General features: G+C 49.9%; 11 protein-coding genes across 11 annotated transcripts; 4 read left to right on the top strand and 7 right to left on the bottom strand.

The window, feature by feature from the left end:
• Positions 1-969: 969 nt before the first annotated feature.
• Positions 970-2,606, bottom strand: N7511_009066 (KilA-N domain-containing protein; the record flags this gene model as incomplete). Its single annotated transcript, XM_057131443.1, has 5 exons — positions 970-994; positions 1,045-1,957; positions 2,013-2,175; positions 2,229-2,437; positions 2,546-2,606. 5 exons carry the CDS (start codon positions 2,604-2,606, stop codon positions 970-972), a joined length of 1,371 nt encoding a protein of 456 aa, XP_056979431.1.
• Positions 2,607-3,788: 1,182 nt separating this feature from the next.
• Positions 3,789-4,555, top strand: N7511_009065 (rho GDP-dissociation inhibitor; the record flags this gene model as incomplete). Its single annotated transcript, XM_057131442.1, has 3 exons — positions 3,789-3,882; positions 3,979-4,350; positions 4,425-4,555. The coding sequence occupies 3 exons, from the start codon at positions 3,789-3,791 to the stop codon at positions 4,553-4,555; spliced, it is 597 nt and encodes a 198-aa protein (XP_056979430.1).
• A 329-nt stretch (positions 4,556-4,884) lies between these two features.
• On the bottom strand, positions 4,885-6,017 carry N7511_009064 (serine/threonine-protein phosphatase; the record flags this gene model as incomplete). Its single annotated transcript, XM_057131441.1, has 3 exons — positions 4,885-5,597; positions 5,704-5,937; positions 6,002-6,017. 3 exons carry the CDS (start codon positions 6,015-6,017, stop codon positions 4,885-4,887), a joined length of 963 nt encoding a protein of 320 aa, XP_056979429.1.
• Positions 6,018-6,684: 667 nt separating this feature from the next.
• N7511_009063 (metal-dependent hydrolase family protein) lies at positions 6,685-7,986 on the bottom strand (the record flags this gene model as incomplete). The annotated part of the gene is made up of 1 exon (XM_057131440.1): positions 6,685-7,986. The coding sequence occupies one exon, from the start codon at positions 7,984-7,986 to the stop codon at positions 6,685-6,687; it is 1,302 nt and encodes a 433-aa protein (XP_056979428.1).
• A 554-nt stretch (positions 7,987-8,540) lies between these two features.
• Positions 8,541-10,171, top strand: N7511_009062 (uncharacterized protein; the record flags this gene model as incomplete). The annotated part of the gene is made up of 2 exons (XM_057131439.1): positions 8,541-9,727; positions 9,781-10,171. 2 exons carry the CDS (start codon positions 8,541-8,543, stop codon positions 10,169-10,171), a joined length of 1,578 nt encoding a protein of 525 aa, XP_056979427.1.
• A 775-nt stretch (positions 10,172-10,946) lies between these two features.
• On the bottom strand, positions 10,947-12,092 carry N7511_009061 (serine hydrolase domain-containing protein; the record flags this gene model as incomplete). Its single annotated transcript, XM_057131438.1, has 1 exon — positions 10,947-12,092. One exon carries the CDS (start codon positions 12,090-12,092, stop codon positions 10,947-10,949), a length of 1,146 nt encoding a protein of 381 aa, XP_056979426.1.
• A 604-nt stretch (positions 12,093-12,696) lies between these two features.
• On the bottom strand, positions 12,697-14,037 carry N7511_009060 (uncharacterized protein; the record flags this gene model as incomplete). The annotated part of the gene is made up of 1 exon (XM_057131437.1): positions 12,697-14,037. The coding sequence occupies one exon, from the start codon at positions 14,035-14,037 to the stop codon at positions 12,697-12,699; it is 1,341 nt and encodes a 446-aa protein (XP_056979425.1).
• A 779-nt stretch (positions 14,038-14,816) lies between these two features.
• Positions 14,817-17,430, bottom strand: N7511_009059 (AP-3 complex subunit beta; the record flags this gene model as incomplete). The annotated part of the gene is made up of 3 exons (XM_057131436.1): positions 14,817-17,135; positions 17,195-17,352; positions 17,418-17,430. The coding sequence occupies 3 exons, from the start codon at positions 17,428-17,430 to the stop codon at positions 14,817-14,819; spliced, it is 2,490 nt and encodes an 829-aa protein (XP_056979424.1).
• A 281-nt stretch (positions 17,431-17,711) lies between these two features.
• N7511_009058 (uncharacterized protein) lies at positions 17,712-18,356 on the top strand (the record flags this gene model as incomplete). The annotated part of the gene is made up of 1 exon (XM_057131435.1): positions 17,712-18,356. The coding sequence occupies one exon, from the start codon at positions 17,712-17,714 to the stop codon at positions 18,354-18,356; it is 645 nt and encodes a 214-aa protein (XP_056979423.1).
• A 133-nt stretch (positions 18,357-18,489) lies between these two features.
• nuf2 (kinetochore-associated Ndc80 complex subunit NUF2) lies at positions 18,490-20,062 on the bottom strand (the record flags this gene model as incomplete). The annotated part of the gene is made up of 4 exons (XM_057131434.1): positions 18,490-18,603; positions 18,658-19,572; positions 19,634-19,894; positions 19,943-20,062. 4 exons carry the CDS (start codon positions 20,060-20,062, stop codon positions 18,490-18,492), a joined length of 1,410 nt encoding a protein of 469 aa, XP_056979422.1.
• Positions 20,063-20,267: 205 nt separating this feature from the next.
• N7511_009056 (translation initiation factor eIF2B subunit alpha) lies at positions 20,268-21,376 on the top strand (the record flags this gene model as incomplete). Its single annotated transcript, XM_057131433.1, has 2 exons — positions 20,268-20,317; positions 20,368-21,376. 2 exons carry the CDS (start codon positions 20,268-20,270, stop codon positions 21,374-21,376), a joined length of 1,059 nt encoding a protein of 352 aa, XP_056979421.1.
• Between the last annotated feature and the right edge of the window lie 1,137 nt (positions 21,377-22,513).

Here is a 22,513-nt window from a genome sequence, read left to right as displayed (position 1 = left end):
TGATCACTGATATTTCCCTTTATGGGAAAACTTTGATTACTCTTTCTTTGGATCCAGCAACTTGGCCTCTGTGCTTGCGCATGTCTCGTTGCACTGTGTCATCGAGCTTACACTGCTCTCGATTGATGCAAATCCTTTTTCATCGACTGTCTCGGCTTGTTCGAGCGTTTGGAGAAGAAGATCATTAACCTCTGTGGAGTTTACTTTACGTTCATCTTATATCGCGTACGTCCTCGATATGAAGCACTACCAAGTCCTGTGTATGATTCTTGGATGCGAATCCCTGTCATGGACTGTCTGTCATCTTGCTGAAGTAAATGCTGTCCAGCCAATGACTCAATACTCGTGAGATGCATGCGTCATGTGATGTTGACGTGGTCATATCTCACGTCACGGTCTTCGTTTCTGACTCACATCTTGCGTTTGCCGAAGCCAAGTTGCACTTGTTGTACACTCAACCACACGTATGTTAATCTAATCTTATTGCATTGTTACGAAGTTAGATCGCGTGTATTCGGGTTGTGTTCAATACGCCCTGCTATTACTCACCCAGTTCTCTTCTACACCTGGGCATTGACAGTAATGTAAATTAATAATACGAAAAAAGCATTCAAAAATCACTGTCATTAAGCGAAATCGTTCTCAACTACGCAAGGGTAGTTGCCCAAAGGCGAGTGACAGTGGGCAAGAGAGGTCTTGTGTGAGGGGATAGGAGGGTAAATGGGAGGTCTTCCGCACGATAACCATAACCAAGTCTTGAAAGGAATGGGGTAGAGAGGCAAGATATTAGAGAAAGTGTCAAATGACGGGTACAGTACACTGAAGGTCGCCGGCGAGGAATATATTTATCATAATGTCAAGGGGAATTGGGTAAGAAAAGAAATGGGGGAAGGCTGAAGGTCGCATGCGACAAGGGAGAGGGGATGAAGGGTTTGTTCAGACTGGCCAGAGGGCAAACATTGATGATGCTTAAAGGAAGTAGGGAATTGAAGCACTATAATCAGGTTAGTAACGACTCATGTTTCGAAGGGCGAGTTGACTTACGCAAGAGCGAAGGCCACAGAAACACCGAAGATAGAGCGGTTGCGAACCCGCTCCTCCCGGAGCTTGTTTTCAAGGACCTTGGCTTTCTTGGCCCGCTGAGTGGACTCGGCCGAGGTTTCCTCGTCATCTTCCTCGGGCTTGCGCTTCTTTGTCACTTTGACGGACTCTGGCTCGACAGCACCACTAGCTTGGGCTTTAATGGCCTCTTCAACCATTCCCTTAGCCTGGGCGATCATTGCTTCCGTCTCAGCAGCGGACGGGACGTCGGGAAGGCTGATGGGCATGTCAAGGGTGACGGTGGTCTCAGTGGTCTTCACTTCCGGGGCATCGACTTCCACTGAAGGAATTGCCTCCTCTTCCTTGTCCTTGACCTCATCATTCTGCTCGCTCTTCTTCTCAATTTTCTTTTCGGCCTTCTTCTCAGCCTTCTTCTCCTCCTTCTTCTTTTCTTTCTTCTCTTCCTTGGTCACTTCCTTCTCCTCCTTGACCTCTTCCTCGGGCTCCTCGGGGATGGCGATCTTCTTGCTCCTTGACTTCTTCGATGGGGATCCAGTAGACTTGACTTGTGTCTCGCCTTGCGCGGGTGCTAGTTCAGGGACCGCTTCAGTGTCCATACCAGATGCGGTGATCTCAAGAGCAGAGTGAAGGCTAGCGTTGGCAGCGTTCGTAGAAGGAGTTCCCAAAATATCCTTGCCAACACGAGTGGTGCGAGACTTGCGAGGTGACTGCTTACTAGGAGAGGCGGAGCGACCGCGACGGCGCTGGGGCATTTCAGGTTCGTCATCTGGAATTTCGAATTTGGGCGGGGGAGTGATCTGTTTCTTTGCGCTGGATGGACTCTGAACAATATCGGTAGGGTCCAGAAGGGCGCGGACCCAATCGTACATCTTGTATTCCTTGGAGAGCTCAAGAGCTGGGTGACTGAGTCAGAACTTGCGGTGTCGAAAAGGCATTTCGGAATGACCTACCAAACATGGGAGAGATCCACACGTTGCCAGCGACTTCCTCCTCGCTGGTGTATTCGCGAGCTTTCAAGTAGTCGCGCTCGACCTTCTCCTCGTCGGCCTTGGCCCATGGGAACGCGATCTTAAACATTCCAGTGGCACTGACAAATCCGTCCTTGCTGCGACGCTGTAACCAGGCCAGTTAGCGGTGTTTCTATCCCAAATCGAGGATGCGCTCACCATCAAAAAGTAGGTCTCGGGGTGCTGCTGAGAGGTGTGGGATGGGAAAATCTCAGAGCCCTTCAGATCCTTGGGCAGCGGAGCGCGAAGGTGAGCGTATTCGAAGACGCCCAGGTTCTCGGGCTTGGTGGCATTCGAAGTACCAATCTGAGTAGGTCGAACGGAGAGGTGCGTCTTTCCCAAACGACGGCGCGCAAGAAGCTCCTCATCTGAAACAAGAAACGATTAGCGATGATGTCTCGGACAGACTCGACGGAACCCGACGTGAGCAACCAAAATGCATGCGCTGGCGCGATACGCGCCAGAGTATAACTTACAAGAGGGAGCCACTTCCGTGAGGATAAGCGGGTTAAACTTCTTGGGCAGAGTTCGCGACATCTTGAGGTATATGGGGTGATGGAAGATGGGGATCTCGTGGTGACTGAATGAAAGAGGGAAAGATGCGCCAACGGCGGCCACGTATCAAGCGCGTCAAGCGAGAATTAAAATCGCGACCTTCTTATTTGATCAAAGCTCAAAGGAGAAGCGCGCCAAAGAAAAAAAATCCCAATTGATAACGGAAAAAAAGAGAGCCAAGATCAAAAGATAAAAGACAGGGGAGAGGAAGAGAAGTCGCGACGGGAGTTGAGTCCGTTCTGAGCTTAACTCGTTCCGGTAAGGTCCGGTATAGGGTGTGTCAGATGGTGTATTGGCCGGCTCTGATTGGCCAATGACCTGATTATACGGTATTTGATCTCCCCAGCAGTAATCTATTGAACTATTTGGCCCCGTGACCTGACATTCTTTCTTTGTTTGGCTTCGAATCGACTCTTTACTTGCGTTCATTTGGGTTGACTTGGGTTCACTGGACCCGGTTGCCACTGAAGCTCGAGTCCCCGAGAGTGGTGTTATATTCTAACTCAGTCAATCCACCAATGGCGTTTTCTGAAACAAGGCGTCGACGCGTACATCCCAAAATCTGGAACTGAGACCTGATGTTTACTCCGTGCTGATATGGAGGACACACATACCGTCCTGCGACACGCTGGATTAGCCATAGTCTGTCCTTTCCATGATTCCAGGCTATCTGCAGATGTCTCGGGTCAATCCACCGGACTTCCTTATGCGGACGCAGGTCGCATATTAAGACAACGTGGGCAGATACTCCTGAACCCCACAGGATACCCAAAACCGGGGCCTAGATTGTCTCAAGGGATTTACAAAACCGCCAGAAATCGCGACTTATAACCAGACCCAGATCAGTAGATAGGCTGCATCCAGTAGAGCAGATCAAATGTCAATATAACCTTGCAGGACCCCCGACGCATCTGCAATCTGCACCGAAATCCGAATAGCCTCGCCCCCCTCTCCCACCGCCTTTCCACCCCCACCAAACATCAGAGACGCTTGGTCTCTAGTTTCTCTGAAAATCTGTCTCTCTTTTCCCCTTTTTCTTCAATCCCCAATCCCCAATCCCCCCAATTCTCTTTTTGCTTCCTTTGTCCATCCATCTTTGGACCCCTTGATCTCATCTTCCCCGGACTACAATACCGTGGTTCCGTGCCCCGCCTTCTGTAAACAATGGTCGACCACCACGACGACGACCTCGCCGCCACCCAGACTGAGGGTTTCAAGGTCGGCGAGAAGAAGACCATCGACGAGTACAACCAGCTCGGTAGGTAGTCATGCTATTCTATAGCTAGCATTGGCTATGACATGCGATATCCATATCTTGGCACCTTCCCAACTAACATCCCATTCCCCGCACTAGACAAGGACGATGAAGCCATGAACCGCTGGAAAGCCTCGCTCGGCCTCAACGGCGGCGACCCCATCCACGAAGCCAACGACCCCCGCAAGTGCATCATCAAGTCCCTGGCACTGAAGGTCGAGGGCCGGTCCGACGTCGTGATCGACCTCTCCACTCCCGGCTCGGTCGACAGCCTCAAGGACAAGCCTTTCACCATCAAGGAAGGCGCCAAGTTCCATATCAAGGCTAGCTTCCAGGTTCACCATGAGGTCCTGAGTGGTCTCAAGTACCTGCAGGTTGTCAAGCGGAAGGGTATCCGTGTTAGTAAGGATGAGGAGATGTTGGGTAGCTATGCGCCCAGCACTACTGCTAAGCCTATTTATGAGAAGGAGTGTAAGTTTCTGATTGATCTTATCTGTGAAATACTATGTCGGGACTTGGGCTGATTTTTTTTCCCCACCTTGCAGTCAACGAGGAGGAGGCCCCCTCTGGCATGATTGCCCGTGGTCACTACAACGCTGTCTCCAAGTTCATCGATGATGATGCCCACACTCACTTGCAGTTCGAGTGGTCCTTTGACATTGCCAAGGACTGGTAAATGTCGACTGAGAGAGCTATCTTAAATTCCTGAGCGGCTTGTTTGTTTTCAAAGCGTTGATCTTGTTTCTTTGACAAAACTTTGTTAGAGTTTCCATTGCCGGGCCAAATGCTTTGCACCCGGTTCTATTGTTTTATGCGCCATGCTGAGATCCTCGGCGTGAAATATGTTCAGTCCAGATGCCAACCTGCAAAACTCGCTGTTGGCGAATACACAACTTTATCCAGAACTCCTGTCTAGTGCCAGTGGGGGAAAAGGGACAAAAGGAATGGGAAATGAGAAAAAGAAATCGTATAGTCAAACAAAACATTAACATAAACCAATGGGTATCACAGAAAGTAGTCAACAATTGGACTTGGGCCGTCCTTGGTCTGCTGGGCCTGCTGTTCATTCCGATGAATATCGTTCTCAGGCGCGGCGTCAAATATATTGAAGTAACGCTCGCCGGAGTCACTCACTTCGAGAACACTCGCCAGATTGCCACAACGGTAGCAGTAGTTTGGAGCACTCCAGACCGTACTCAATTTGTCATCGTAAAGAACCTGATAGCCTTCTTGGCAGAGCTGGTGGGCACGTAAGATGTGCGACATGCTGTTGACCTCCAGGAACTTACGAACAACCTGTGCACCGAAGGTATATCCAGCACCGCGCGGGGAGAGCGAAAACTCATCACGCTCTGTATCTGGATCAGACCAGACAAGATCAGCCATAGGGCCTTCGTGTGGAATCTCGCGGAATCGGTCGATAATTTTGATTTGATCGATGGAGTGAATAGAGGGAGAAAGACCGCCGTGTACACAAAATATCTCGTCGTTGATCACGACACTGAGTGTCAAAAAGTCGAACATATCGGTGAAGTAGTGCCACACATTGGCGTTGCCGTACTTACGTGCGCATTCGGTGTAGAAGCCGTAAGACTGGGTGACTCCGCGGGATTCGTGATTGCCGCGAATGAGGTGGACTCGAGAGGGATATCGTAGTTTGAGGCAAACCAGCAGGGAGATGGTCTCGACACTGAACAGACCGCGGTCGACATAATCGCCTGTATAGACTCGTGTTAACAGCGACCCACGCCAAGAAGTGTGGGCCGGAGAGGTTCCGCCCACAGGCTCTTTCCTCTTCCAGCCCCATGCTCAGGCTGAACTAACCAAGGAATAGGTAATTTGTATCCGGACAGAATCCTCCAATCTTGAAGATCTCGATCATGTCGAAGAATTGGCCGTGAATATCACCGACCACGGTGACCGGAGCAGCGATGTGGACCACATTGCTCTCCTTCATCAAAAGTTCCTTGGCTTTGAGGCATATGGCTTCGATGACCGATTCGGCGAGCAGTTCTTTTCGGTACAGGCGGGAAATACACTCATCAAGATCGACACTAGCTGCGAGCCAACAGGTCAATACAACAGCCCAGCGCGAACTCAAAGTCTAGGATCATCAACGTACTCGGTAACCCGGGCATTGTGAGGGCTGTAGAGACAACGCCGTTGGCAACAAGAAAATGCGCCCCTTTCTCCGTGAGGTAGATTCCAAATCACAAAAAATGAGTGTGTTCTGAGGCTGGCCCTGCTATCTCAAACAATGAGATCGCTATAAATCACTGCAAATCCAAATGAGGGTGAGAGATGGTGGGTGAGGAGCAAATGCGAGATCGATGAGGTTGTTGCTATGTAAGGTTCACAAGCATCCTGGCCGTCAAACCGATCCTCGTTCCAGTGAGGGAAGAGTGCTGGAGTTGAAGATCCAAGTACGATTATGACGAACTGCGGGATGGGTTTAGGCGCTAGACCCATTGGGGCCACACCGCTCTGGCAGACATTTGCCTGGTTTTTGAGGTTGTATATCTGTTTGAGACAGCTCGCGGTGATTGGTGGTATTTAGGAGAGTCAATTTCCATTGATGCAAGGGGGTACTCCATGGATCGGGTCCTTGGCTTATCGCAAACAACAACCTCCAGCAAATATTGGCGGCTTGCGCTACGCTGCGTTACAACATAACTTATATGTCCAGCTGGGCTACAGGACAGCACATCAAAATAAAATTGCGACCAGTAGGAGAGGTAAAGAAGAAATATACTGGGGGAACCATATCAAAAAAAACCCCCAGAAACACAAAAATTTCCCTCAATTTCAAGCATCTACCTTAAGAGCCTCCCACCGCGAAGTATATACTCTCCCATCCTTGATCACACCCATCATGTGCTCCTCAACCTTATCCAAAACAGTAATATCATCTAACGGGTTCTCATTCAAAATCACCAGATCAGCAGCAAATCCCTCCCGAATCTGACCAAGTCGATCCTCCTGCATAATTAAACGAGCAGCATTGACAGTCGCACTTCGCAGAATCTGCAAAGGCGTCAGGACCTTACTACGGACCGAGAACTCCTTGCTCTGAGCAAAATGCATCGGACCGAGAAGATCACTACCGAAACAAACAGTCACACCGGCTTCAACCGCCATTTTCATGGCGCGAAGTCCTTTCTCGAGGACCTCGTCGTTCTTAGCAGCGCCATCGGGAGGCAGAAAGTTCAATTGCTTAGACATGACATGTGCAATAAGCGTAGGTGTCAAGAAGACATCCAACTCAGCCATCATCTTTGCGGTTTCAAGATCAATGAGGTTTCCATGCTCAATACCGCGCACGCCAAGCTTGATAGCCTGTTGAATTGCTTGCGGTGTATAGCTGTGACTCGTGACATATGTACCTGCATTGCGTGCGACCGTGACAATGGCCTTGATCTCCTCGTCTGAGAACTGAACATGCTCAATGCGGTCTGTGGGACTGGCGACACCTCCACCTCCCATGATTTTGATAAAGTCGGCTCCCTGGCGCAGCTCCTCGCGGGCATACTTATAGCACTCTGCTGGGCCATCGACAATCCTACTAATTCCGGACAGCGAGCCTCCACAGCATAGCTGGGCATCGTGAGAGCCGCGCATATCACCATGTCCGCCTGTCTGGGAGAGGGCATAGCCGGCGATGAACAGTCGAGGACCGGGGAAAACACCGTCCTCAACCGCTTCCTTCACTGCTAGACTTGCGCCGCCGCAGTCTCGGATTGAGGTAAAGCCACGCTCTAACATGGATTTGAGGACGAGTGGCTGCCGAAGAAGACTGATGCGCTCGGTCATGTCCTTGTAGGCACGGAGATCGGCTTCGCCTGGAACCACGGCGATGTGAACATGGCAGTCGATCAAGCCAGGGCACAAGTACTTTCCACTTAGATCAATGATGCTTTCTTCTGAAACGTCTTCTGTGGCTGTCGTTGAGCCGTCGGTGACGATCTGGGTGATTTTCCCATCCGAGATTCGGACTGTGGCATGTGGGATCAACTCGCCCTGAACTGGGTCGATGATAGTTGCATTCATAAAGACCAGAGTCCTCTGAGAGTTGAGCTTCCAGGGCTTGATGACCCGAGAAATGTCCATTTTCTGTAGTAACTAACTGTATTGTAGTTGAGGGTTGTTGCAGAGAAATCAGAGCCAGGATGAGTCAGGCAACCAGGATATCGAATAAGACTGCAAAAGAAAAAAGCAAAGTGACAAATTCCTGTATCTCCGGGCAGCCCGGTTCTTGTAAGCCAGTGCATGGCGTTTTGATACCGACCAGCACTAACGTCAAAAACAAAGATCTCTATACACTGTCAGTGGATCCTATCTAGCCGAAACAGCCAATCAGAAGACGGAAACCCCCCGAGGCACGAGAGGCGATTGGCTGCTTCGGCAGTGAGGCTCTCTAGCCGATGCTTGGCGTTCTGGGGAGTTTCTCCCCCGCGTTCTTGACAGCAGACGGGAAGCCGAGACGGAATGGGGCATAATCTATGTCGTGGGATTGGTGGAAGAGAATATCTTCTGCTGCATTGCCCCAATATTCCGGGGTCCTATCTCTGGAGAGGATGATTTGTCCAAAGTAGCCGAATCGATATAAGTATGCAGACTCTGTTTACGACTTTGCTCTCTCCTGAAGGATACTTCATATCACAATGGCTCACCTGGAGCCTGAATGGGACCAGGAGATAGAGAGATCTCATACCAATGTCACCTCTACCGACCAATATTCATCCGACAATTTGCCTCTGCTCCAGGCAGTTCGTCTTTACCCCAAGATTGTCGCGTGCGCATTCGGCCTTGCATTGGCATTCCTCCTGACCGGCTATGATACCGTTATCCTCGGCACCATCACCGCAGTTCCATACTTCAAGAAAGAATTTGGTGAGCTATACCACGGCTCATACATCATCCCAGCAACGTGGCTGTCGGTATGGAGCGCCATTGGACCCGTGGGATCAATGGTCGGTGCAGTCAATGCCGGCTGGCTCCAAGATCGCATCGGCCGTCGTTGGTCCCTAGGACTAAGCTGCGTAGTCTGCGCAGCTGGAATTGCCATCGCGTTCTGCTCCAACCTACCCAGCGAGATGAACTCTCGTCGCGGTGCTTTCCTCGTCGGTAGGACAGTACAGGGCTGGGGAGTTGGGGGTGCCATGGCTGGAGCTCAGACTTATCTTTCTGAAACCGTTCCAGCCAGCCTACGAGGCTCGGCGATGGCGCTTTCCCCGACTTTCATGTTGCTCGGAGAACTGCTCGGTGCCGCTGTCATCTATGGCTGTGAGAAGAAAGTGTCGGAAGCGGCTTATCTCATTCCTTTTGGAACGCAGTGGATTACCACTATTTTGCCCTTTATGCTGGTGTGCATTCTACCCGAGAGTCCGTCGTATTTGATCCGGAAGGGCAATTATGATGCTGCTCACCGTGCCTTGACGTGGTTACATACTGATAGAGTTGATGTCTCGCGAATTCTTGCCCAGATGCGTTTGTCTATCACCCACGATACGCAAATATCACAGGAACTGGATTATGTTGATTGCTTCAAGGGCAAAAACCGGCGCAGGACGATGATCGTGGCGTTTTCCTATATGATCCCTAGTTTCTTCGGCGTACCTCTATTGGCTAGTGCCAGTTACTTCATGCAGGTCGTTGGCATGGGATCGAGCCTCAGCCTCATTGTGCTCATCTTGGGCATCGTCCTGGGTCTTATTGCGAATGCAGTTGGCGTTTGGCTTATGAGTCGTGTTGGAAGACGTCGCTTGATGCTAAGCACTTTGTCTGTAACCACTCTCATCTGGCTGAGCATGGGCATTGCAGGTTGCTGGTCGGGCAATATTGTCGTTTGGTATGTTATTCCTCCTAAAGTCATGGTTATTCTCTAATTCTTGTGCTTAATAGGTACACTGCTGCTTGTATGATGGCAGTGGTGGTGGTTTGCGGACTGGGAGCATGGCCTGCCTCGTATGCAGTCTCAGGAGAAACATCCTCTCTCCGCCTCCGAGCCAAAACTCAGGGTATTGGGGTTTTATGCTATATGTTGTCAAATGTTGTTTTTAATCTTGTTCTACCTTATATTTACAACACAGACGCCGGAGATCTCAAGGGAAAGACTGGCTTTGTCTACGCTGGCTTGTGTCTGTTCACATTTGTCGTGACCTGGTTGATCGTCCCCGAGATGAAAGACCGTACAACACTCGAGGTTGATGCAATGTTTGAAGCAGGCTTACCCTGCAGGGAATTCAAGACGTGGGTGCCCGACGGACTCCCGCTTAAGGATGGGGCTTTGTGATCTACTGATGAAGTCATACATGTTGTCTTCATAATATCAACGTTAATTTATTTGCAATGGGGTTAAACGATCAGCCCTGGAAAGAAATACTACCTTTTCCTCAATCCCCACAGTCTTGTCTCCCTTTCTTCAGGTCTCCAGTCTCCACGCCTCCATGTCTCCAACTCTTCAGTCTCCACGAGGTCTCCAACTCTGCTAATCTTCAGACCTTCAATATCTCCAGGGCATTGGACCCGCCTAGCTACGTATGACCAAGTCTCGCTGGGCGCGGGAAGTGTCGACTCCGGGGGTCTTATTCATATTGAACCATTACCGGTTATATTAGTTCACGCTTGGGTTCGGTTCAACATTCGGAGTGGGCGTAAGTGTTCGGCTTTGTGTCAGCCATATCAAATGTGGGCATTTCACACCATTAAGAACAGTCGGCATTGATCCCAGCCTTGATGTTTCCTACCTGATCACTTCTGACAGCAAATTCAAAGTAGAAGGCTGGAAAAAACATTGCCTGGTTGGACAACCACCTGATAGCAACCAAGTCAAAGGAAATTGCTCGCGCATATTATGGTCGAGCCCAGAATTCATCTTTTTGCTCGGATGCTCTGCTGGTGACCGTCAAGCATACCAAACTGCGCAGCAATTCCCAGCCGATCACAATGGCATCTTTGTGATGAAGCCTTCCCTCCATGGCTCACAATGTTATCCTGGTATATAATATACAACGATTGTGTCTAATAATGATTTGCAACCTGCACATTCTTCGGTTCTTAGTTACATATCAGGAGCAATCTTGGGCGACCGCCGAGTAGATTGCTTTGACGTAGGCCTCAGTACGGTCCGTTCCAATCACACATGTTCCCATCTTATTCATCACGTATGAAATGGTCAGGCCGCGAGTTAAATCCACGATCGTGATTGATCCTCCCCATCCTCCCCAGAAGCAAACCTTTCCATCGGGAATCCAACGCGCAGTTTCAGACCAAGCAAGACCATAGCCAATTCCGTTGCGGAGGGGAATCCCAACAACTAGATCGACGCCCATTGATTGTTCCTCAAAGATACGGTCAATGGTTGCTGGCGACAAGTACCGTTTGCCATTCACCTCTCCGTTGGTAAGTATGAGGGAGAGAATGGTATTTAGCGAGCGGGCGTTTCCAAAGCCATTTGAAGCACCCAGCTCTGCGTTTCGGAACCCCTCTGTGTAAGAGTCTGTCGCTTGAATAGGAGACGATTTCAAAGTCCTGCTAGCTACACTGCCGTCATCCGGGGCCGAAAATGGAAGTGCCGGCGGTGGGACTATTTTTGAAATGCGCGGCCAATCCTTCTCAAGGGCACCAAGCTGAAAGTCGGCACCTAGAGGACCAGCAATCTCATTGTTGATAAACTCTTTCAAGGTTGTGCCGGTGACTCTGCGAACAAGCTCGGTCACAACATGACCTTGCGATATAGCGTGGTATCCAGAAGCTGTGCCGGGCTCCCACCAGGGCTTTTGCTCTGCCAGCCTTGCCGTTGACTTGTCATGGTCATAGAGATCTGACATCGTGGTAGGACTGTCCCAGCCGGAAAGCCCTGCGGTATGGCTTAATATGTGGCGCACCTTGATGCTGCCCTTGCCGTTGGCAGCAAACTCTGGCCAGTACAATGAGACATTTGCATCCAAGTCGAGCAAGCCTCGGTCCACTAGCATAAGCGCAGCAAGGTTGGTGACAAGCTTTGAACTGGACCACACGGGTGCAAGAGTGTCGCGAGTCCACTCCGTCGACTTTTCTTCATCGGCATAACCACCCCAAAGGTCGAGGACAGTCTCCCCATGGTACTTCACGCAAAGTGATGCGCCCAAATCATCACCAGTAGCCAAAGTAGCCTCTAGCAGCTGGCGGACCGAATTGAACTTTCCGTCGCAATATCCGGAAACCTTTGCCATTTTGTGGTGAAGCAGCGTGTTTCTCAATCGATGTGGAAAGTGAAAGAAGCCTTGCTATGTTTTCTTCAAAAATGATGAATGTGTCAAGTGGACTTACTTCTCCTAAGAGCTTATTATATGTTCCCTAAATACAGCAACGGACCGGTGAATCAGATCAGCTATTATTCAGCGCAAATAATCCCCCAAAATTCCATCTTTCTCGATTTCTTTCCATTGGACCGGTTTAATAATTTTAAACCACATAAGATGATTTCCAGTGCCCAGGTGGGCTTTAAAACGGAGTCTATGACATACTTTGGAGGTGTTTGGAGGTGTCTGGAGGTTCCCGAGGGTGCCCAGGTGGCGCCTCCAGGGTTGAGGTGGAGGTGGCCCTAACTTCGGAAGAGTATTCTGATTAACAAGATACAAGCAGGAGTAGAGAACATAAGTTAGAAAGATTCAGCTTGCCCAGTAACTACAGAATCCGTCAAAGTAACGAACAGGCTGTTTGAGAACAGTCTCATCTCTCTTTCAAACATCAATATCACTATCAATATCATCGATCTGGCTAAATACAGCAGTGACAGCCTCGAATTAGATCGATGTTCACGTCTTCCCAACAGTCCTATGTCTCTATCCGCTGCGAAAATCCAGCAGTACGTTGGGAAAGTTGCGATGCGCGCTCTTTCGAAGTAACATAGCGCGTTCCAATAGGCAGAACAGAAGCGAGCTCAGCGAGCGGGACCACCTGGGAGTCAATAGTGACAGTGTTGGTTGACGAAGAAGTGGGCAGACCCTGCCATCGCACCATGATCGTACCCTCATGGAGCCCGGTAGTATTGACCCAGTTGTAGACACCGGGATCCGTCAAAGCTACGACGAAAGTGTACGTTCCATTAGCGTTTGCGACAGCCTGCACGTTATTGAGACTGTCTTGGCTGGTCCCCGGATCAAGGGTTATTGACCAGGGATTTGTCACCGGGAAGACGAAGTAACTTGACGGGCCTGTGGTCAGCGTAGCAACCAGGGCCTCGTCGGTGCTCAGATTGAAATGGCCGAATGAGCTCGCCTGGCTGGTCAGTGTGCCGAGGGTACTTGACTGACTGGGGGTTGAGAACGTGTTGACCGGGTTGATATATGTCTTGAGGCCAAGCGCGCCTACCCCGTAGTCTACAACGGACTCTTGTAGGTTACCCCATGCTGACAAAACGATGGCTGCAGTGGTGATGTTGGCGTGACTTGAGTTATCGTCGACAAGGGTAACGGAGAGGCTGTCTGGCTTCTCGGTGACCCAATCTCCAAGATTGTTACGGATCAAGAGTTGTTTGGCAGAGGACGTAGATTGAATATGATTCGCTGTGCCGTCAACAGACGAGCTATTGATTGTGATGGTATATGAGCCATCGCCGTTGACCACCAGGTCGCTTCCAGCGAGGCTTGCCACGGTATTTTGGGAGTTCGGGTCGCTAATGAGCGAGAAGGTCACGTCCGCCGGTCCCGGTGTATGACGGTAGCCTGTCACAATATAACTGAGACTACTGCTGATTGGAATGGTGCGGTAGATACAGTCTGGGTTATCGTAGGAATATCGGCCACCAGGAACGTCAAGACCGAACCAATTCCGTGGAGCAGAATCATACCAGTAGACCTTGGGATGGTACACATCTGTGTTGACGGCCTTTTGAATGGCGCTGAATGCCAATTCGTCAATGGCTGCATCGAGGCTTGAGGAAGCTTCGTCGCTCAGAGGAGATCCATGGGCTGTTTTGTATGCCGCTTTGGCTTCCGCCTTTAAGACCACGAAGCCGTTGTCTTCATTGATCTCAATTGCTAGAGCATCCAGTTCTCGCTGATCTTGTGTGGCCAGCGGGTTTCCACCATTGCCAGTAGTCGCGCTGGCACTGCCTGTGATGGCAGCGATGGTGGCGACGATGCTTAGACATCGAGGTAGTGAAGGAACTTTCATAATGGGCAATGTCAGACAAGGGGTCGTATGTTCGAAGTCGACTCGATTTCAACAGTGCCTGGTAGTTACCTCTATCAACTGGACCCTATTTATATTTGAGGAAGCGATAGAAATGATGTCTTTGGCTGTTGCAATTGCGCCAATCCTGCTTTATTGCTCAAACCGATGCATTGCCGAATCTCTGTCATGTGTGAAAGCAAGTTTATACCGTTACATGCGGAGATTTCCATGAATTAGGCGTCTTCTGCAATATATTGGTCTTCTGCACTTTCGGAAACATTTCACTAGAACGAATAAAAGCCGCGGATGAAGACGGAATTGCGCCCAAAAATTGAATCAAGATCGCTTAGGAGGTTGTGCAAATCTTAATTATGCAGAGCTAAAATAGTCACCTCGCTTGCGCTGGTGTCAGGGCGATCGTAATTAGTTAAGTCCTCTAGCGTAAAGTTATTTAAGGAGACTCTCCTTATATATCTGTATATTTTATATCCAAATAAAACGGGTTTTAGTACAAGTCCAAGAATTGGAAGAAAAATGTTAAGCATAGGTCACGAAAAAGCGGCCCTCAGAGATTTAGATGAACAGTATGCATCTTCTATCAAGAACATCTGCTCTCAATTATCTGCACGTACGTGTTTCAGGTCAGCTTCTTGTATATTCACCTCGTTTTGATGACGATTATCTCGTAAGTCTCATTCAATAGATCCGAATTTCTATATGATAGCCTTAACTGGCCAAGCTACTCCGTAAAATTGAGACATATCCTAGACTGGCATAGATCATCCAAGCAATTGTCGAGACTCTTTATGAACAGCCTCGCTTTCAGAATCTGTTTCTTCTTCGGAATCGTCTTCTTCTTCTTCATCCTCGTCGGACTCATCTTCCTCGGAGCCGGACTCTTCCTCGGAATCCGTCTCGCCCTCCGAGTCCGTCTCAGATTCTGTCTCAGTTTCTTCCTCGGACTCTTCCTGTAACCACTGATCTAGCGTCTTCTTCCCAGCGGGATCAGCAGCCATAGGAATACCATTCCTATTCCGGGCTGGCGCAACAGTACCCTGATGTTCTTTCAGGGCTTTATCGAGACGGGCGCCAGCGGAGAGAGAAGCCTGGGTAGATGATGTATCTGGCTTTATATCCTCAACGCGGAGACTTGGGTCTGGCTCTTGGCCGAGCTCAACCCAGTCCGGTAGGGGTGTGTAGCCGCGAAGGCCATGGTGACCGGCATCGGTGCCAACTACTAGTGTGGCAGAGCCGATGAGCAAGTCCTTTCGGGTTTCGGATGGGCTAGGGGCGTGAGGGACCGGCTTTGGCGCTAAAAGAAGAAGATTGGCGAGCTGGGTAGAAGAGGGTGTTTCTAAGAGACTTTTGTAAAGACGAGCACGATCGCGGAGGTCGTACGATGTGTCGTAGCGGGCGAGAAGTAGTATATAGCGCCAGAGTAGGGTGATACGGTCTTCTTCCTCCTCCTTTGCTTCTGGTTCGTCCGCTTTTGGTATTTGTTCTTCTTCTTGCGGTTGATCAGCATTTGGCGACTCTTTGGTGCTATTATCATTCCACTCGTTATGGAACTCTTGCTGGGTAACGGATATCTCAGGTACTGTGGTGGAGGGGGTTTGTTCGGGCTGTTCTTTTGTTGGGTTTTGTAAGAGATGATGAAGGTACACTTTTGCACCGAGGAGAACAATTTGCTGCTTGACCATTTCAGTTTCATCCGCGAAACCCTTGATTAGTACGCGGAGGACGTCAGGTGCAATGTTGTTTTCGGGATCAACACCAGCGAACTCCCCAACTAGCCAAATGATAGTGGCTCGTGCATCTGGGTGAGTGGTAGAGCCGAGGTGCTTGACGAGTTGAAGAACAGTGTTTTTATGCGAGGCAGGATCTTGTTGGATCAGGTGGCGAATGACAGTCAACGACTCTGACACAAGGTTTCCATCCAAACTGGAGATCTGGCCGAGTAAGATTCGCAAACACATGCCGGATGTGCCTGTATCTGCTTGTGCGCAGCGGCCAATGGCCCGTACACTCTCTCGCACCAGGTCTGGATCCGTACCCTTAGAGAAATGCTCCAGCTCGCTGATAACGACGCCTTTCCAGTGCTTCCCACAGTGGGGAAACAGAATGGTCAGCACTTCCAATTTGAGGCGCCATATGTGGGGTGGGTCATTGGCATGAATAAGGAAGTGGGCAGTGTATCGAGCGAACGGCTTAGGAGTCCTCAACGCAACGGCAACAATGTTGTATAGAGCGATGAGCTGCATGTCCTGCGGACTACGTAGAAGGGCCACAAGGGGACCAATAGCCGACTCAAGATATTCGGAGGGAGCAAGATAAAGGAAACAGCGGACAACGCTGACGATGACAGCAGAGTTCCGGCTCTGAAGAAGATTCTTACAAGCCCGTAGTAGAAGCTCCAGATCGGGATCCACAACCGATACTTCATATTCCTCGCCATCATTCTGACCATCCTGTTGTTTCTCGTCATCATAGAATGACTGAGGTGCCGAGGGCTTGACCATTTGAGTTCGATGAGGGAAACACTTTCGCGCATAGAAGGTCAATAAGCGCAAAGTAGCAAGCTGACCCCACTCGTCCATGTCAACCAGTTTCTTGACCAAGCTGCGATAGTTCTTGTGAATCAAGTCGATCTCATCCGGGCACAAATCCAAGAATGCGGCGACTGCGGATCCAACCACAAAGTACTGAGAATCCCCCAAAAGTGTCGACAAGTATCCCACCAATTGCGGTAAAGTATTTGGATCCAGACGATAGCACTTGGGAATAGCTAAAGCAGCCGCCTTGCGCACATGTGGACTCATATCTCCACATCCTCTCTTGATAGCCAGCGAAACAATTTGGCTGATCACTGGAACCCTGATGCCTGACATAGTCCGAAGCGCCATAGTCCGGACCTGGGGGTTGGAGTCAGTCAACGATTTCTGGATCGCGTTGATAGAGAGCAGTGCCAGATCCGGTTCAGCCTCCGCATGGTGGACCAGATAGATGTAGACCAACTTCTTGACTTCAAGGTTGGCACTGGCGACATTTTTGACAACCGCAGAGAAAAAGGTAAGGGATGGCTCGGAGCGGTACATCAACTGTTGCAGCGAATTTGGTCAGCGATTGCAATTCGTATGGTCCATCAGAATCCCCATACCGAGATGACCCTCCGCATTCCATCTAGCACCTCCCGCTCGTGACGACTGTCAAGCAGCTTCTTGATATGAGCGACACTGTAAGTCCGCGACGAGGAATCTATTTTCGAGCTTCGATTGATAGCAGCGGACTGGGCGGCCTCTAAGGTGAGCTCTCGGGCTGTTCACACAGTGACGTCCCACGGTCAGCAACAGTCAAAACAGCATCTTGAAACGGTGAGATACCTGTCTCCAGCATTGAGGATATTCTAGAGATTGTTTCCATCTTCCCAACGAGTGCCCAGTCCAAGGGCGTGGGGTTAATCAGGAATGGGCGGAGATGAGGGGAGGAGAGGCGGAGCTGCTCCGCGGAAGTGAAGGATGATGTGCTGCCCGCCTTCATCTGCAACTTTCCTCCATCCTCGATTTCTACACCATGACTTGCTCCAGCGAAAATATCGTGCACCGGCGTTAATATGAGCAATCTAGGCTCGATGATATCAGAGGGGTGATACAATTAGGGGTTATAGCATGCTTGAAATGATGGGTTCACCTCCAAGGGTCGCTCATTGCGACTTCGTGCCCGATCTGCTACAGCAACTCCTCGAGGCCAACTCAGACGCGCATCTGATTGTCTGCGCGACCAAGGCTGAGTTCCTTGTGCAGCTGACGGCCGCTATTCGTCTTCAACGCGCAGATCCACATGCAACAGCGAGCCATGATTTGCTTACGAAAACCATCGGATTGCTTGCAAGGTGCAGCAAGATCAGGCTGGCGTTCTGTCCGACCCTTGAAAGTCTTCGAGCATACCTTGCGGTTTTGACAGCTGCTGACGGAGCTACTGTAGAGGATACACAGTGCTCCAGTGGGCGACGCCTCCTTGTTGTCCTAAATATGATAGCTTTGCATGTTACGACTACGGAGTTATCGGCACAAGGGCTGTCGAGAACACTTGCCGCGGCGGTCGAGGCTGCTTCCAGGGCAAGGCTAGACCTTCGACTCTACGAGTGTGTAAATCCTCTGGATCTCACAAGTGCTCACTGGGGAAGGAAGCTATGGGACCTGAACGTCCCTCTATTGAATGGCTCCGTTCGGATGCGTGACGACGAAAGCACTATGAGTGGTCGAGGGGTTACCGTGAAGCGGGTTGCTTCGCGCTGGTTCGAGTTTGACCAAGAATATTGAACCAAAGGTTGGTTACTGAAATCAGGGATGATATTGTACCGCAAAGAAACTCCTTAAAATGAATCTGAACCGTCCGGGTATCCTAGAGCCGACCGCTGAACTCCTGTTGCGTACACAAATGAAAGCCGATATCTTATAGAGATTTCTCCATCTCCGTCATGTAGAGCTTGATATGCGACTCCAACTTCAGGTACTGATCGTGGGCCCCTTGGACCTCGCTCTCAATGTTTTCTTTCAGATCGACCATCTGGATGAGTGTTAGTACTTAGAATCTCCTCAAAAGGTGAAAGATCAACTTTACCTTCTTCTCTGTCTGCTCGATGCGAATACGCCTCCGCTCCATATCGCGTTGCTTATCTGCACGCTCTTCACGAAGCTGCTTCTGTACATTGCGAAGTTCTTCCATACGTGCCTGGGCAATTTCTGCCTTCTCCTGTGCATTCTTCTGAAGTGCCTCAATGCGCTCGACCCAACGAGCCAGTTGACGTTGCAACAGTTTCTCGGTCTGTTCAACTTCACGGACGCTGTTGCCCCTGTCAGAGATAGCTTCAGTAGTTCTGGCAGCGCGATTCTCCTCCTCGTCCTCCTTCTGCAATTCTACTGAAATCTCATCCAGCAATTTGACACAACCCTGAACGTCGTTGGAGACCACAGTAAATGTGTCTGATGAGGTCTGAAGTGCCCGAGCACGTTTTTCCATCGCATCGATTGAAGCCTTCTCTCGCATCAGATGCTCAGATAGCTCGGCCAGTGACGACTGGAGAGTAGCCGGAGACTCGAGTACATAAGGTCGTAACTTTTCGGCTTCTTGTCGCGTACGGACAGTCCTTTCCGTCTTCTCTTCCAACTGTTGTTGCCGTCGGGCCCGATCTGTTTTGACACGGTCCAGTGTCTCTGCAACTCTCGACTGCTCTCGACCCAATTCCAATAGCCGTGCCTTAAGCTCATCGTTTCTGGCAACCTTCTCACGCACATGCGCCTCGTTGGATTGAAGGTCTTGTCGCATCTCGTTGAGTCGTAAGTCCATTTCCTGATTCTCTGCGAGAAGTTCATCGATGCGCGATTTTGTCTTTTCGGTCTTGTTGAAGTGCTCGTCAATCACGGGTGTTTGCGATTCGCGGAATCGAACAAAGTTGATCAAGTATGAGAAGATCTTGACGAGTCGCTCATGCGTCGGTTTCGTGAGATCTGTGAAAGTAAAATCATTGACGCCGCACTTTTGGGTTCACCATGGTCAGCTGAGTATCTTATGCGCGCGATTAAGCCCATGCAATTACCTCTGCCAATAGCTTCCGTAGCATAATAAAGAATCCCATAAGATTGCGAGTATCATTGGGAACAATATCAGGGTAGTCACCACAAAGGTCTTCTGCGGCTGCATGCATGGCTGGCTCCACGGTCTCTCGAGTTGTGTTCATGAGGAGCTCGGCAAACCACTCGAACACCATCTGAATCTGCTGCGCATTTGGTTTGGCCAGGTCGGCGAGGGTAAACGGGATACCGATATCGTTGATACATCCTGCGATTTCTTTGTCGGGCTATCTGGCATTAGCATGAGGGGTGGTGAAGAGCAAACTCAAACTCACTAGGCGCATGAGGGCGTCATTTTCATCTTCCTTCTTGCGACCTCGGCCATGTTGCTGGTTGCCGTGCAATTGTTGACTCATGCGGTTGTTGTAGCCAGCCGCCATCGAGTTCCGCGACATGATTGCTTAAAAGCCTGACAAGGCAAGGGGGTTCTCAAACGGGGTGGGCAAGTGTTGTGGTTTGGGTTGTTTACTTGGAGAAGCCTCACCGCCCGATCGAGGTTAGCGTCAGTGGAGGGGTAGAAGCAAACAGATCAAACACAAATTCATGACTCTTTCTTTCATGTCGCTTTCTTTATTCGCATCCTCTACCTACTCAAGTAAAATGGCGACTACCACAGAAGGCACGACTGCGGTCGGTGCCAAACCCTTCGAGTAAGTTATTTTCGCTCTCCCCGAAGTTGCCTGACCTGACCATCGCTTAGCATTGTCGCAACTTACAATGAGCTCCTGTGCTCCGATCCCGACCTTACCATGCCTATCGCAGCCATTGAAGCTCTGGTCCTTCTCCTCACACAATCCGCCTCCTCAACGATATCAGAAACGCTCGATCTGTTGGAAAAGTCCACCGCCCACCTGAAGAAATCCATTCCGAACCCAATCGGTCTCTCCGCCGGAACCGATCTTTTCCAAAGATACTTGATCACCACATTACAAAGACCTGGACAGCTAGGCCCAGCTGGCGATTTCAAGGCCATTCGCACACATCTTCTCTCAAACGGACGACTCTTCATTCGCCGCGCAAAAGAAAGCCGACACAAGATCGCAGACTTCGGCCGAGGTTTTATTCGCGACGGCAGCACTATCCTCACAAATGGCGGCTCCCGAGCTGTCTCAGCGCTATTGCAAAAGGCGGCAGATGAAGAAGGCGGTCCTTCTGCTGTGCGGTTCCGCGTTATCTATGTCCTGTCGTCAACTGCCACGGCTTCTTGCGATTCATCCGAGGAGCCCGAGGGTATGGAGACAGTGCGCGCTTTGAGAGAAAAGGGTGTTCCGGTCTCGACAATCCCCGAGTCGGCAGTTGCTTATTCGCTCGGCAAGGCTGACATGGTCATTGTTGGTGCTGAGGGTGTGGTGGAGAACGGAGGTATCGTTTCTCGTATGGGAACATATCAGATTGGTCTCCTGGCCAAGGCTATTGGCAAGCCTTTCTATGTGGTTGCAGAGAGCCACAAGTTTGTGCGTTTGTATCCTCTTGGACAGTATGATCTACCCATCGAGCAGCACGTGCTTGACTTCAAGTCCGAGGAGGACATTGCAGAGAGCACACAGCAGACTTCGGAGGCAACTACGAATGAGGACCGGCCCATCGAACTACCTCTGTCCGCCTCGGTTGACTTCACTCCGCCCCATTTGATCTCGGCGCTGATCACGGACAGTGGTGTGCTGACACCTAGTGCCGTCAGCGAAGAGTTGATCAAGATTTGGTTTTGAAAAAAAAAAAGCAATCTTATGTTACATGATAGCCTGTATCCACCTTTGATGCCGATTGGTAGAGTTTTAGATGACATTATGGAGAATGACTTGATGTAGCGCTTGTTCAAACCTGGGTAAAGGTAGAAATCACTTTCGAACAAGACTGGGGACTCCCCTATTCGGCTTATGCCATATAGACCTCATATCCCTGTCTCTATTTAGTCGGATGATCATATGGAGGCTCGCGTGAATGGGGGAGAAGGCGTAGAAAGAGGTCAAAGCAGGACACAGACAACCCAGCCGGTATACTCGCTCTGTGGCTTTCGGATAGTGTCCGTCCTCGTATTTCATGGTCCTGCGTATTCACTCACCTCTATTGCAGATTCTAGATTACCCTTCCTTGTAGTGGTCACTCGGGATAAACAAAAAAAAAACTAGATTAGTTACGGTTTACTAAGTAACGTAAACTTGTTTCTGGACTCACTCGATCTATGCCAAGGCACAGTGAAAGCGTGGTGCATCCCACGCATAGTACCCAATTTACTTGAATGTGGAGGAGTAAGAAATGATAGCTCTGAACGATAGTTCATACAAATCCTACCCTTACGAGTCAAACGAAATTGATCGAGATCAATATACAGATGCGGTCTAGCAGACAATCAGAGCATTATGTTATAGTGGGAGTTTGATGGTCCAAAAATGTATATAGATTGCTATCTGAGAAATTTCAATTCTAGCTTGGGAATGTCTAGGCTATATACCATTGATCATGGCAGATTCCTGGGGTTATAGAATGCGACATGTCTTCCAGCCTTTATGGCTGCGGTAATGGCATATTCGCACTCATAGCAGGCGGGTGACGACTGCTACAAGGATGTCTGTCCTTTCTCCAAATTGCCACCTAGAAATTCAACACAGTGATTGTTCCTTCTGGCATCTTCAAGCCAAGAGGAGAAACTGGTTGAGACAGAAACGTATGTGGTAAGGAACCACATAAGTTATATGTCGGCCGACTAGCCGACGTAACGAGAGACGGGAGCCAATGTTGGCTTCATTCGGATCGCAAGTAAAAAGGCGAGGGCACCATCATCCCGGCTGATGTAGAAAGTGCTTGGCAAGATAGCAAGATTTTTGCTGTCTGGGTAGTGTCGCCGT

The sequence above is a fragment of the Penicillium nucicola genome, assembly GCF_028828085.1.
Source record: "Penicillium nucicola strain IBT 29836 chromosome Unknown utg000010l, whole genome shotgun sequence".
NCBI classification, from domain to species: domain Eukaryota; kingdom Fungi; phylum Ascomycota; class Eurotiomycetes; order Eurotiales; family Aspergillaceae; genus Penicillium; species Penicillium nucicola.
Note: the sequence above shows the minus strand (reverse complement) of the source record. Positions and strands in the feature narration are given on the sequence as shown.